Source organism: Vombatus ursinus, unplaced genomic scaffold (assembly GCF_900497805.2).
Source record: "Vombatus ursinus unplaced genomic scaffold, bare-nosed wombat genome assembly UNPS02014801.1, whole genome shotgun sequence".
NCBI lineage: Eukaryota > Metazoa > Chordata > Mammalia > Diprotodontia > Vombatidae > Vombatus > Vombatus ursinus.
Window position 1 is genome coordinate 7,309,377 of NW_020954579.1, and position 15,731 is coordinate 7,325,107.

At 35.3% G+C, this 15,731-nt stretch overlaps 1 protein-coding gene across 7 annotated transcripts in view; it reads right to left on the reverse strand.

Annotated features, from left to right (window-relative positions):
- GPATCH8 (G-patch domain containing 8) overlaps nucleotides 1–15,731 on the reverse strand; it is a 120,205-nt gene that overhangs the window by 52,275 nt on the left and 52,199 nt on the right. For 2 of the 7 annotated variants that reach the window (XM_027873383.1, XM_027873381.1), the window contains exons 2-5: nucleotides 14,732–14,806; nucleotides 8,343–8,360; nucleotides 6,126–6,198; nucleotides 5,358–5,411 (exon numbers count right to left, since the gene is read on the reverse strand). Coding sequence is in view for 1 of the 7 variants with exons in the window: in XM_027873379.1 (XP_027729180.1) it covers nucleotides 6,126–6,198; nucleotides 14,732–14,806 (148 nt within the window). In the remaining 6 variants the exon portion in view is untranslated. The remainder of the gene's footprint in view (nucleotides 1–5,357; nucleotides 5,412–6,125; nucleotides 6,199–8,342; nucleotides 8,361–14,731; nucleotides 14,807–15,731) is intronic. The other 5 variants (XM_027873380.1, XM_027873382.1, XM_027873379.1 and 2 more) reach the window with 3 other exon arrangements.

The window sequence follows — 15,731 nt, forward strand, 5'->3', positions numbered from 1 at the left end:
TTCTTAGATTATAGATTTGGAGTGGGAGGGACCTTGGTGATCATCTGGTTCTACTGTACCAAACCACTTCCCAATTTATTCTTTGCCTGTGGGTGGCTCTTCTGAAAGACTCTATATTTTGCCAATGTTCTAATTTGCCTCTCAGATACTGTATATAAAGCAGTGGTGTCTTTGCTTTCTAAGTTAAAGAGATTCAGATAGCAAAGGAGCCTTCCTAACAGATTTCCCACAAATATTAACTTTAAAAAATTAGCTCTTTTCCAGGCTCACTAATACTCACTTGGTGGAATTGTGAATTGGTCTAACCATTTGGGAAAGTAACTTGGAATTATGCTATGAAAGCAACTAAAATGTCCAGTCCCTTTAGTCCAGAGATCCCACTGCCAAGCACTTGTCCCAAGGTCAAAGAGAAAAAGGTTCAATATAAACACCAAAAATATGTATAGTGACACTTTTCATTATACTTAGAAGACAAAGTCTTGGTGATGGCTAAACAATTTGTGGAATATGAATATATAACAGAATATTACTGTACCATAAGACATGATGAATATAAAAACAGGTTGGCATGGAAAGACTTAAAAGAACTGATGGAAAGCAGCAGAAGAGATTTGAAAATACAAAGACTGCAATGTAAACTATGGAAAAACTATAACACAAAATTTTAAATGGTGGTGGTTGTCCTTCATTCTTGAAGAGGACCAAAATGATATCACTAAGTTGGGGTCAAGTATGTATCCACTGTGGCTGACCAGACCTATATGAGCTTGGAAGGTTTTACCACAGGTAGGGCCCAAATAATCCATAAGAACATTTGGAGTTAAGATGTCTCTAAATATGCACATCTCATGCTTTTCTTGAACTACTGCAATTCTGCTTTACTTATAGAGCACAGTATCTTCTTTGATGCAGGCACACCATGCTGAGCAGTCCTGTGCAGTGTCTCCCATGTCTCACAATCAATTCCAAAGTTCATTAGAGAGACCTTCAGAAGGTCTTTATATAGCTCTTCTGACCTCCACATGAGTGCTTGCCTTGTGTGAGTTAAAGGCTATGTAATGACCAAGCTTGATAACCATACTCATTTTCACTCTACCCCTGGAAGATATTTGAGAATGCACTTGCCCTCCTTACTTTAGAGAGGTGGAACACAATATACACTGCCAGACTTGACATATGAATTGACTGGTTACTTTTTCTGAACTGCTTATTTTCTCCTTCTTAGTTATGAGAGATGGCCTTCTAGGTCTGGGAGGGGAAGGGATATTTGAAAATGAAGACGGCAAAAGATAATCAATAATAAATTTTAAAACAGCTTTAGCTATTCCCATCTATGTTACAGATGAGTTACTAAATTGCCTTTGGTGTTTTCCTTTAAGTGAAATTTTCTTCTTTTTCTCTTTTCACTTAGTTTGATCTTCTTAGCACAAGCTTCACCAATTTTTCTCACTCCTCTAACCTTAGATGGCCAAGCACAAAACACTCTGGACTTCTTCAGGTTTGGCTGACTACCAAACTTTGACTAATTGTCTCTGACTTTAGTTTTATTACTTTTGTTTATATAGTTATCCCTTCCACACCACGACTTTCCCCATCAAGGTTTTGCTATGTCGAGGGTTGGCATAAGAAATTAAATGGAAATTTTTTTGGAGTTTTGTAGAAGCAGCAGACAACACACAAAGGCCAGCAGATAACAGAAAAAGTTTAGAAATTCAGAAATGTATAAAATATGTGTATAGTATTGTATAATATTAACACATTTTATCATGTATTTTATTTTATTTTTTTGGCTAGGCAACAGGGTTAAGTAACTTGCCCAAGGTCAGTGTGTCTGAGGCTGGATTTGAACTCAGGTCCTCCTGAATCCAGGATGGTGCTCTATCCACTTCACCACCTAGCTGCCCCCCCACATTTTATCTTTTAATATCATAATAATTCAGACTTCTTCTCTGGTACAAAGGGAAGGCCAAAAAATTTTACTCGCATTTTCCAGACTGCAAGGGGTCCAGGCCTCTAATTCCCACAATGTGGAAAAGATAACTGTATTCATTAAATTTAAGCAAGAAAGTCAAAGGCACACCACAACTTAGTAATAACTTCTGTATCAATTAACTCCAGCTCTGCAAAATGATTACTTGTCTCTGACACATTTTTATAAAGTTCCTAATAGTTGCCTGGAAAGCTGGCAACAATTATATCTGTAGGTAATCCTACCTCTTTCTCAGCTCAATCTGTATTTTTAAAAGTCGTAACCTGTTTTGGGACCTGGGAGGCTACATGCAAGCTATCCTTTTCAACATTCTTCTAAACCCAGTGGCATCTTTGTTGTAAACAATGAGGTTTGCCTTTTTTAGAAAAGGAACTATGCTACACTGAACCTCAACCCCCACCTTCTTTACATTCAAAAAACAAAATCTTATATATGGCAAAAAAATCTTCACTAGCTTCTGTGGCAGCAGTCTGGTCTGCTTTTAGACATGGGTAAAACTCAGGAGTACTGCCCGGTTTAAAATAAGCCTATCTGCACAAGCCTGAACCCTGTCACTCCTACCCAAACCAGTGCAGAGGTCAGATGGTTAATGGGAGTAGCTGGTAAAGGGTCTTACTAAACAAAGGGGAATAGAAAGTAAGGTGGGAGGTAGCAACAGTAAGAGGAAATGAGTGTGATCAAAAAAGAGGGGATGGGGGGAAGGGATCTTTGCAGATAAGAGTTCTTACTGGAATCTCAGTCTGGTTTATCTAATTAAAGAATTCATGAAAATAGTATATAAACTTACATCATCTTCCTCCACTCAGACTGTAAGCTCCCTCAAGTTAGAAATATAGTATTGTATTTCCAAGTACGGTGACCTATTACATAGTATTCACTTAGTTAAGATAATGTCTTTAACCTTTGACCCAATGATTCCACTCCTGGCTATAGAAAGGAACAAAAATTTAATATATGCCTAAATATTTTTAGCAATATTTGCTGGTAGCAAAGAACTAGGAACAAAGTAGGTTCCTGCCAAATAAAGAATAGTTTTTAAAATATTATAGTATATGAATGTAATGAAATATTATTGTGAAGTAACAAATGATGAGGGGCAGTGTCATATAGTAGAGAGAGAGTCAAATCCAGAATCAGGAAGACCTGGGTTTAAGTCCTGCCTCTAACATATACTGATTGTGTGACCCTGGATATGTCCCTCAATCAGACTCTGAGACAAAGCTGCAAAGCTGATAATAATGTTCATCACAGGTCTATGGTCCTTAAAACATAACTCCTCTCTTATCTCTATGGGATATTTTTGCTTTTTCTTTGTCACAAAGGAGGGTTCAATCTAGTGGGAAAAGGGGAATAAATGATATAAAGATAAATATTATCTGCAAGCACATTTAGTGTTACCATAGAAAAGGTCTAACTGACTTTGGTAAAAAAGTTCAGCAACTAAATGCAAAGGTCAAAAGAACTGGTTTATTCATCTCTACTATAAGAGCTTCTTTATTGACACTACTTTTATGTGACTTTATAGGATCTTGTGGCTTCAGAACTACTGGTGAATTTCCAATCTACAGCTATTATTAATGTAAAATTTATTTGCCAATATTTTCATTTTTTCAACCTGAACTATTATAAAGCAATGTGAAAATAACAAAAAAGAATATTATTTCAATCAAAAAGAATACTGTATGGCATCGAATTAGATATTCAAAAGAGGTTAATTTATATTTCACCTTAATTTACACTTAATAAAAGGGATTCAACTAGGAAAAAACTGACTTAAAAGAAACTCACAATATCCCTGTTAGTCTAATATTGTTCCCTGAATTGCAGCTGGAACTTATTTACATGCACTTACAGAAACCGTAAAGTGTAACTTTTCAGGGCTAACTAAGCCACAAAAAATTCTTAAAGGCACAAATAGCAGATAATTGCTTGAATCAATGGAACCATGCATTTGCTTCTCCATTTTTTAGAAACCCCCTTTAAGGTTTATCCTCACCCAAATATGAGGCTTCAGAGTAGTAGTGAGCCATAGACAGAGGGATGGACTTGCTGTCAGGAAGATGGGTTCAAGTCTTGCCTCTGACAAATATGTTAACTGTATAACCCTGAGCAAGTCACTTACTCTCTCAGTGCCTCAAGCACCTCTCTAAAACTATAATTTTCAGAAGAGTTACTTATTGACATAGGTAGAAGGAGCTCATCTAGACAGATACAATGGCAGGTCTGGGCCTTCTGTCCTGTGGGTAAATCGCAAAAATTTGATGTGCACACATTTTTGTTAGTCCCTATGAAATAAGAGACCATCTAGTAAAAGTTCGTAAAATCCTGAATATCTTATCCAATATCCCAGTAATAACATAGTCTTATTGTTTTTCATTCAATTCAATAAGCATTTGCTGATATTAAAGATGACTGTTATTGACCAACCCTGAATCGGACATGCCCTATAAATTGCTGGGTTGGTTTTTTAAGAGCAGGGGTAGACTGCACTGTGTTGTGCACCTTTCTCCAAATACTACACATCCAGCTGACCTCCTCTACAAAAGGAAAAGATAGAGGTCTTCCCTGATCATTCCAGCCATCACTAAGGTTCCTCTCTCTTTTATCCTCTGAACTCCTATTGCATTTATGTAACTTGTATACTTACACATATATAAACTGTACATAATTTGTCAATTAAACATAAATGGCCATATTATATTCCCTGGATTAGTTTTATCTCCCTATTTATACTATAAGGTCCTCAAAAGGCAGAAATCTCAACAATTTCATTTCCTTATATGGCACATAAATAATATTGGACTCAATAAATGCCTTATCAACTAGACCCTAAGTTCTATGAATATCTGTGACTGACCAAAGGCATATTTTCCTCAGTCAGCTAATTAGAGTTATGAGAAGCACAGTTTGTGGCTAAAGCATTTCCCCTATTTCAAGCTAAAATAGTTTGAAAGAAAATTAATCTCAACTTCATAGTTAGACTCATTCGACTGGCCAATAGCATAACTGGAGTGCTAAACAAGTTTGACTGAGAAATATACCAAACTAACATGTATACACGTATCTGGATTCCCAATTCAATTCCCACCAGAAATAGGTTATTGCTTAGTAGATTAATCATTCACTGATGAACAACATTTATAGATAATATGGGCAAATAAAATAAAGGGAAGCCTTCAATTGCTGAAATGAAATATCCTCTACACACACTCTTGAATGATCAGAACCCCATCCAAATTGTGAAAACCCATTCCTAATATTCAAAGAGTCAATTCTATCACAGCTCTCTGCTCTAAAAGTCCCTTGCTAAGTAGTAAGAGGGTCAATGATTAGGTACAGAAGTTCAGTCAGTGTTCCCAGTTCTTACCAAGTTAGTGCTGACATCTGCAAGGAACAAATGTGGCCCCCAAAGCTGAAACAGCTGAAAAGTGAAAGGAGTTGGTTGATTTCCAACTAACTAGTAAGTACATCTGAAACAAAACACTTTGTCCTCACCCTATGATCAGTATGGTTAGAAGGAAATAAATAGTATGATGGCCCTATGCCATTTGCCTACCAGAGCTTGTTATCAACAGCCTGGAGAAATCAATTGAGAAATGGCCTCCTTCCACCCTAAAAAAAAAATCTCTGTAACTACTGAGCACTTCAAATGGGTTCTTTTGCTCTCAATCAATGATTTTTGATAGAAGCACAAAACATTTAGAGCAATCATGGACTATGCTAAGGTATTTTGAGGCTCCCTTTCCAAGAGACAAAAGTTGAACTATGTCAGTTGGATGAATTCCTTTATAATTTGGCAGCCTGGACAACTGATTATCATTAACGGGCAAAAAAAAATAATAGCTTATTTATTCCCAACACCTTACTTTTCAAATAAACAAAGTAAATCACACACAATATGTTTGACCTGTAGATTTTAATGAAATAGCAGTTTACACCTGCAAATTATTTGCAAATGTGCTTTCAAAACACATCAATAAAAATAAAAATAATCTACTATAGAGAAAAAAGCAGAAATAAAATAAACCAAACATCTTTCAAAGACAACAAAAAGTCTGGCACAGACTGCATTAGGAACATCGGGTTTTATTATTTTTTTTCTTCTCTCTCTTTTTTTAATTTTAAAAAAACTTACCCTGAAGAGATTTCCCCAATCCCTGGCCCAGCTTCCACCCATGTTTCTGGAGTAAGCGGTGTCCAATATTATCCTGACAGACAGAACAGAAAGACAAACCAAAAATATTCCAATAATATATTCTTCCCCTCCTACCAACATTTAAACACGTGATGAGCAAAAGATAACTCTACATATAAGCATGCAAAAAATTGCTAACAGGGCAAATATGCCCAATAAAAGGGAAATATAAACAAATGTCAAAAAACTGCTGGCTAGTATTTTTCCAGGGGAAGAACATATGGGTAAGGGTACTTTCTGATGGTGTGCTGGGCAACTTTTGTGCATAATACTTTCAAAAGGAAAAAAAAAGTGGGAGAAAATAAAAGTTTATCAGTAAAAAAATGACATTAAAAAGCATAAAATCAAGCTACTTATACAATCATATCCATCACCTAGACAGCACCACTTTTAAGATTTTGTAATAAGAAAATCTACATTGTGTTTAGTCATTTTGTTTGTGTGTCAGGCTTTCATGATACGAAGTAAGTTGTAAGTGCAAGACTGCCCCACCACTAGAAACGAAAACACAATCAGAGCAAAATCCAGGCTAGACTTGATTGGGTTTTATATATATATAATATAAATATATAAACTAGCATGCAGCCAATATTAAACTGAAAAAACAGTGAGGTTAGTAAAACAAGAAAGTAAATTGATTAAACAAAAAAAATTAAATAAAATGAGTTCAAGCACAGACTGGGTGATGCATTTCAACATGTAATCTAACAAAAATGCTAAGATGTTAGAATGAAACAGGCCTAGCAATAAGTTAACAGTAAGGAACCATTAGTGCATGTAGGGGAAAAAACAACAAACATAATGTCTCATCTTCCTAAGGAGCACAAGAATAACAGTTTTTCAATATAAAATTGGTTAAAAAGGCATTGGAAACAACAATTAAATGTCAGCTATTGGATGAAAAGAGTCACGAAGGTACTTGGGAAGAAGAAGCAGCCTTTTTACTTGGTAACTTGTCCAGTCAGCTACAGATATATTATCATACCAATGCTACAATAAGCATCTCTGTAATTAAAAAATAATGCTATCAGTTTTTAAAAAGCTGTCCACATACACAGCCAACTACTAACCATGTACTTAGCTTTAAGTCACAATAGTTATATTAACTTGGTGATATAAGTCTAAAAATAAATTCTCTAATTTCAAAATCTTTATTCCTAAAGTCAGTACACTCCCACAGGTCTCTGAACTAAATATCTTAGAACCACCTGGCTTCTGACCTTCTATGTAGCAGTGTGAAATAATATACACCTTGCCACCATGTAGGTGAGACACACTGCCTCTGCTGTTCTTTCTCAAAGCTGGGTGAGAAAAAAATAATCTGCTGAGACCGTGTTTTGTTTTGTTTTTAAATTCATGCCTTTAAAAAATTGCTGAAGCAGAGGTAAATACAATGATAAAGCAAGTTCTAAAATTAAAGAAAAAGTATTTTTAAGCCTAAAAAATGATGACAATCTTTAAAGGTAAAAGGCTAGAAATTATTTTTTGAAGAAACTGGGAAAGTTGGCAGATTATAGATTATTTAGACTCTAAGACTTATGAGTCTTCTATATTGTCAGTCCTCATGAATGGACTAATCCTGCTATGACCAATAATTAAGAGTATCAAGAGGCTCAGCACCGAGCTAGAACAGGTTCCCTCCCCTCCCCCAATAAAGTTAGGTGCCTGATAGACAGTAACAATTTCAAACAGAAATTTAAAGCCTGTATAGGAAAAGTATCAGTAGAGAAAGAAAAGGAAAATAAATACTAATTTTCCCATGTTAAGTTCCAAGGCATAATAAAGCATTTTTCTGCTTTCAGTGTAGACAAACTTACCTTATACAATCCTAGTTTTAACATAACAGTTCCTATAACTGCAGTGTTCTGACGTACTTACGTATTACAGATGACCATTGGCTTAAATGACTAGATTAAGTGGCTGTCACATCTTTAACATACTTATGTTACTCTACTTGACAGAAATTTGGGGACTTAAGCAACGCTGACAAAAATTGCTGCCTTTTTAAAAAGAGAAAATGACAATCTTTTGCTAAGTGGAGATGAGACATTATGCTGACTGTATTGTATTATGAACGCACTAAAATAAACAGACAGATGAAGCAGTATGCTATTTCCAAAAGCAGTGCAAGTGGAGTGAAAGCATTTCCATACGAACCTGGCTTTAAAAACTGGGCTGTCAAAAGAACAGTTAAATGTAACACAAAGTAAGAAACTGTCCAATCACTAATGGTCTTTTTTTTTGTCTTGTTTTCAATTCACTGCTTGCAAGTAATGTATTTATTAAAGAAGAGTGAAAGCATAAAGTAAATTCACGAGTCAAGACCAGCTGAGAGATTCAAGAGCAGCGTGTTGTGACTGACACAGTGAAGGGAACAACAAATGTTAAAGGGAGAAGAGTAGGGAAAAGAAAAATTTAGGAAGGTTATACACATTAGCATCACTTTTACAAACCACTCAAGAGGATGGCTGTGATCTCTTAGAAAAAAGGTTTAAAAGTTTTGACTACAAGGATCTCTTATCATAACAGTGACAGCATTTGCTTTCTAAAATAAAATTTTAGATGAAGAAATTTTGGGATAAATAAAAATGTGTTCTACTTACTTAGTCTATTTTTCCAATTCTGAAAAGGCAATGAAACTGCTGGAGTGAAAATGTCAATATATACCAATATTTAGCATTTCCTTCTGAATGCAGTGAAGGCAATGGCAATGATGGAAGAATAGGTTACTTCTTTCCTTGCAGCTTCCTAGTGGAAACTTCCCTATACATGACTGGAGCAAATGATGAACACTCTTATCCTTTCACCCCAGAATCCTTTTGCCCAGAATATTACCTCTTTCTTGCCGGGAAGACCAGAGTTAGAAATGAATTGACAAGAGAGGCAGTATTCTGGGACAGCTAGGTGGCACAGTGGATAGAGCACTGGCCCTGCAGTCAGGAGGACCTGAGTTCAAATCTGGCCTCAGACACACAACACTAACTAGCTGTATGACTCTGAGCAAGTCACTTAACCCCAACTGCCTCACCAAAAAAAAAAAAGAAAGAAAGAAAGAAAGAAAGAAAGAGAGTACTCAATACGTCTTTTTTCCCCCAGAAGGAGAGAAGCAATCATGTATTGTTAGTGCTTCCGGGCCCTGCAGGCCTTGGACAGGTAAAATGATAGCCAAACAAATGATTTTATCATGAAATGGTCTTGACCATCTCTCTCAAGTATTCGTTAAGGTGATTATGTTTATGATACAGCAAGCAACACCCTCTTCCCAGCTCCTGCTCCTCCAAAAAACTTATTAATCCACTCACCCTGTGAAGAGTGTTGTTTCTATCTTTCCCCAGCTATTTCCCATGAATACTCTAACTCCTTGATGAAAGTGGTCGTTACATTTCTGTATTTGTATTCCAGTGCATAGTACAATTCTTGAACATAGGAGAAGCTTAATAAATGATGGCTGAATTAAAAGGTATCACTTGGAAGGTTTTTATGGTCCCCATAGGCAATCTAGAAAGAGCTGCATCAGAAATGGGTTATATCTCCTGGTACAAGGAAGGACTAGAAATCCTTTATCAAAAACTCCCATAAAGCACATAAATTAAGGTTTAATTATGATCTTATGAAAGTCTAACACAAATATTGTGAACAATCTTTTCTTCCATCACACATAGGTTGTGACTAGTGAAGAGACAGCAGTGTTGGGCTGCTAGTTAAGAATATTTGAGGGATCAATCAGCAAGTATTTATTAAGCACCTACTACACACTAGGTACTGAACTAGGGTTGGGAATACAAAGAAAAAAAAAAACTTCTCCTCACAGGAACCTTACATTCTAATTGGAAAGCCTCTGCAAAGAAATCCTCCTTACGAACAAGTGATTAATAAGACAACTCAGGCATGCATGCTTTCCCAAGGATACTCTGCAAAATGTCAGTTTTTCACAGATCTCCTGGAGTAGATCGGTTTCCACACTTCATTTGTGTGTTACTATCTATATTTATGATTAGGATGCTGACAATCTATGTTCAATGTCACTTTATGAGAAGTGGACCATGAATACCTCGATCTCTGGCTGGCAAGGGATTTGGGATAAGAATCCAAAGTCATTTCATCAAGGTCACATTTCAGTGGGTCCCTATTTTCTGCATTTCTGGACTACTGCATAATGGATCTGCAATATTTTTTTGGTCCCTATTCTCTTCTTATTTCATGCCTTTTTATATGGGGAGAGGCGAGGGAGATGGTGCTGAGGATAGGTGGGCAGAGTGTGTTTTTAAGGAGAAATAAGATAATTTAGACGGGAAAATCCTTGAGAGCATGAAGCATTTACTTACATTTTTAAAAAACCAGCATGAAAAAAATACTCAATACCACAAATGAATATAATGCACTGCCAAACTTTTAAACATTTCCTCAGTATTTCTGTTTGTGAATTATATTCCAAACAGTGAATTCTTGGGTTTTTACTCTATTCCATGAAACTCTATGAGACCACTTTTAACAGTACCAATCTGTGCAACAGGAACTTTGGGGAAATGCTAAAATGTAGATCAAAATTTATGTAGGGCTTGATTCCAAGTGTCAATGACTAAATACAAAATAAACCAGTAAAATCAAATGTATTACAGGTAAATAACTAGCTAAACCTAGTTTCATATTACATTCTATTTTAGTTGATAGCCACATTAATGTTAACTTTTTAGCTCATTTTCAACACTGACAAAAAATGGCAAACCTCTTGAGTGGATTGTAAGCTTTGCTGACTGTGTATTGAGAAATCCATAAGCAAGGACTGGATGCTACTGGGTGAACCCATGCAAACAACAGGTTGTAAAAGATTCCCAAAACAAAACCTACAGCTCACTACAGATGACACAATGAAGACTAGAGAGAAAAGCCAAATAGTAATGCTACACCATTCAGCTCCAAGAAGCACATTATTTATAGTGCAATCCACATATGGCCACTGCTAAATGTCAAATCAGTAGTCTTACAGTTACACTTTGGAACTAATGGAGTCCACAGATTAAAAAAAGATATGCAAAGTGACAAAAAACCAAACTGCAAAGTTTAAAGTGAGAAAACTCAATTGAATATAGTTTCTTAAACTCTAGCCGAACAGACCAATTTTCTCCAACAAGCCGTAACTGGAGTCTAAGGATTTTTATAGATTTTTCAAAGCCTGCTCAGTCAACTTGACTGCTCTGGGGAAAAGATTTTATCAGGTAGCCAAGTACGAACTAATGGATGATATGAAATTTAACTTGGACAATGACAGCTTAGTTTAGGGAGTAGGCATTCACTCCTTTACTCTTTGCCCTCATTTAAGAATTGAGAAAAATTTCCTAAGAAATCAATCCAATTGTAGAAATAACGATTCAAGGGCATTGTGGGATTCAAACATTCATGTGCACCCTTAATTAACCTACAGCTTTAGCTCAAACTAATACTTTTTTCTTTGCATATCAACTTTAAATATATGGAGTCCACATAGTACTGATGGCTGTTTTTTTCATCAAGATTCCAAAAGTTGTTTTTTTTTTTTAGTAATTGGCATGTAAAAGACTTTATCGTCAGAATTTTATCTTGGTTCCCTTAACTCAAAATAGATAATAAGTTATCTATTGAGCAATCTTAATATATTCTAAAGACTTATTTAGAAAAGTCATTTGGAATCTTACTAAAGATATTTACTTGGATGAAATAAATATGTTTGGGAGAAGGGACAGGATACCTTTTAATCAAAGATTGTGAAATAATTCAGAACTGCCTGTTTTTATGTATTTTCTTACACTATAAGAAACGAAAGATCTAACATTTCAATGAATGAATGTGTATGGCTCTAGAAGCTGTCCAAAGGTATACTACATTATTGCACCTCTGAGTTTTTATTCCCAACCTGGGGTAGCTTTGCTTCATAGATCCACTCTCTTTGAAAAAAAAAAAAAAAAAAAAAAAAGACTTTCATTCTACACTCACAAACACATACTCAGCATAAACTGTGCAGTCTTTCCATGGTTACCAGATTCTGCAGAATATTTTTAAGGAAAAAAAATGTTTCATTCACTAGACTTTTAGGACCTTGTAATGATCTGTAGACTCCCAAACCTGCATACTTCCAGCCACCTCTGAGTTGCATGCTGTAGCAAAACAGTCAGCACCTCTCAAATAGATATTGCTGCAGAGACAGATCTGAATTCAGCAGATAAACTCTTGTGTACAACACCATTGGTCCCTAGGAATTCCAAGACAGCACAATTGTTATAATCATTATTGCTATCACTAAGCATCTGGAATTCAGGAATGTCAATATTTCTTTGTTGTGATTAAAATACAGTACCTTTTGTTGTTTGGACAGATAAACTAATTCCATTTTATAAATAAGGCATATCATTCTACCTTGGTCCTTAAAATAATAGAAATTCAATGGATTGTCTAATGATATGTTGTAATTGCTCGTACTATGAACTAGAATTCATTTCCTGAATTCTGAAATGTTTTAAAAAACAAACTGGTCTCTCAATAAAGAAACTGTGGTTAGTGAAATATTAGCCATACCTGCCACAGGACAAGAGAGAAAGTAAGCTCCAATCAATTATTCAAAAGCTCTAAAAGTCCGGCCCTAAAAGAAGCCTTTACAAATTTTAAATATCATTTGATTTAGTACTTTAAAAAAAAATCTTTCAGTTAAGATGGGCATATGAATAAGAAATACTCAGAGTTGTAAATTCAGTTATCTGCTGTTGCCAGTACAGAGCACCCTTAATGAAATAAAACCTTGTTTTAACCAAGCTTCCCACGTCTAGGTATCCTTTAATTTTTAACCAGTTAACATTTATATTCAAAACATACATCAAATGGGAGGTGGGAGTAGGGTGGAGAGGGCCCTCTTCTAAGTGTGTGCAACCTACAGATATTATTTAAATAATTTGGTGATCATTCCCAGGGTGGTATAGAACAAGACATTAATGCTAGTTCTCTCTTATGAAATTTACAGAGCAGAGTGGGCTTGGCATTTCAATTAAAATTCCTACTTCAAAACACAAGATTAGCTGTTCAGCACATCAGATGTGAATTCTCCCTCTGCAGCATTATCACATGCGTCATCAATTACTGCCATGCCTAAGACTAGCGTCATGCCAGCACATTAAGACAGAAGGTACTATATGCAGTGTTCACTGGACCAGAAGAACAGAAATAAGAAGGGGAAGTGGGGAGAAAAGAAACCCTAGAGAAGAAAAAAAAAAGAAAAAGAAAAAAAAAAAAAAGGCAGACCGTGCAATACAAACCAGATCATGGCTGCTTAGCTAATATGGGCCAACTGCTGTGGAAGAAAAATGTCGAACACCCCAAGTTGTGTAAATTTCTGTAAACATCTAAACACACACACAAACATACACAACACCAATCCTATGTAGGAATATAAATGCATGTTGATCCTTTGCTAATGTTGCAGTTTTTTGAAAAGACAAAAGCTAAAGACACTATAGCTATAATACCATATATAATGATTAATTTTTGTTTTCTTTTGGAAAACAATAATCATCTAAACCCTTAAAAAAAAATAACCAGGACTGACTAAAATGTCAACCCTTTGGCATTTATTTCTCCATTAAAGGTTTTACTATATAGACTCCTAAGAGCAGGTAGGTAACACAGTAGATAAAGTGCCAGACCCAGAGTAAGGAAGACTAAGCTCCCTGAATTCAAATCTGGCCTCAGACACTTACTAGATGTGTAACCCTGGGCAAGTTTGCCTCAGTTCCTCATCTATAAAATGAGCTGGAGAAGCAAATGATAGACCACTCCAGTATGAGTGAGAAACGACTGAAAAACAACTGAATATATACATACTCCATCATTGAGAATGAGGCTAAACCTGTTTACTACCGATATTAAGTGCTGACACCACCACAGATTTTGATATTCTTCTATGCTTTATGGCACTGGAGGCAACAAAGGGCTATTCAAAGTTAAGTTTCAAAAATCCAAAAAAAATTTCTTTTGAACCAGGAAAATAATTTCATCTACTTTGCAACTTGGAATGAATTATATCCATGACGAAGCAGAGAGAGGTGGGAAAAAAATGCAAAACAAAAATACTGAGCTATTCTGTTCTTAATCAAATGGGTTACATTAATCCAGAAAATATAAATTTACCATCCTTATTGTTTTCAATAGGAAATCATTCTGTACAAGGTAATTTGACTAATTAAGCAAAAACAAATAAATGAATAAAAAGTTTAAAAGGATCAAAATACATTTACTCCTTAAATTTACAGGGGGGAAAAAGAACTTAAATCTTGCTACCTTTACTGGTATGGGCCAAAAATGATACATTTCCATTAAAAAAATTAATGTCTTTAAGTCCTAAATTATGAACCAAAATAAATATTAGACTATACCCCCAACCCAACTAAATTACAGATTAGAGAACAGCAACTCTACACTGCTACAATCCATTATTAAGAAATTTAACTGCATTCACATCAAACGCCATCCGAACGCTATCTAGCTTTGTGGTGACCCAAAAAAATAAACATTGAACATCTTACCGATTCTATAGGTTTGTCTAGTGATGCTTGTTCAATCTCCAAGTGTCCTTCTTCATACTGATCAAAGTGATTACCCTGTAAGAGAATTACTACAGTTATCTTTAAAAGGTAAATAAATTTTAAAAAATTTCCTGCTCCAAAGAAGTAATTTTAGCCTGATGGTTTTTTTTTTTTCATTTCAGGGTGTATATATCTGGAAATAAACTGCAAACAATAGGTTTCTTTTTAAAATTACAGTTTTTTTCAGTGGTCAACCATTTGGTCCCCCTCTCCATTTCCTAGGGATTTTTTTTATAATTAGATACGTTACTTATTAGGATTATGAGGGAAAGAATGAATGCTACTCTGACCCTCAATGCTCAAAATATACTTCATAAAATGGACATATAATTTTAAACACCTGCTCTTCATAGAATGCCAATGTAAACAAACTATATAGAAATGCAGAATTCTGAAAAAGGGCAACCTTTTGTTTTACCTAAAAAAGATTTTATTACTGTCTTTTAATTTTATATCACCTATATTTCTACATATCATTCCTTTCGCCTCTCCCTAAAAGCCATTCTTTTAGACAAATAATGGATTTTTAAAAAGCAATTCAGTAAAAGTAACCAACATATCAAAAAAAGTCTCACATTATATAAAGTGTTCCATACCCATAGTCCCCCTGTGTTAGGACTCTTTCATCCACCCAAGAAAACAATGAGGTTCCTTCTCATACATCTTCTTTAGGTATGCTTTAATTTTTATACATGATGCTGAGAACTTATCACTCAAAAGCTGTGATCTGAAGCTGGTAAAATATTCAAGGAAAACCAATTTTTGGTAATTGATTCATATACAAAGAGTGTAAATATTTTCCCCACTGTAGTCAGAGATTAAGGCAATGTACTCCTCCAGAGCAACAAGTCACTCATCAGTCTTGAGTCCTAAGTTTCACAAGAAAAGAAATGTATTCACCTTGAAACAGTTAACCAAATCCAGCCATCTTGAGAGACCA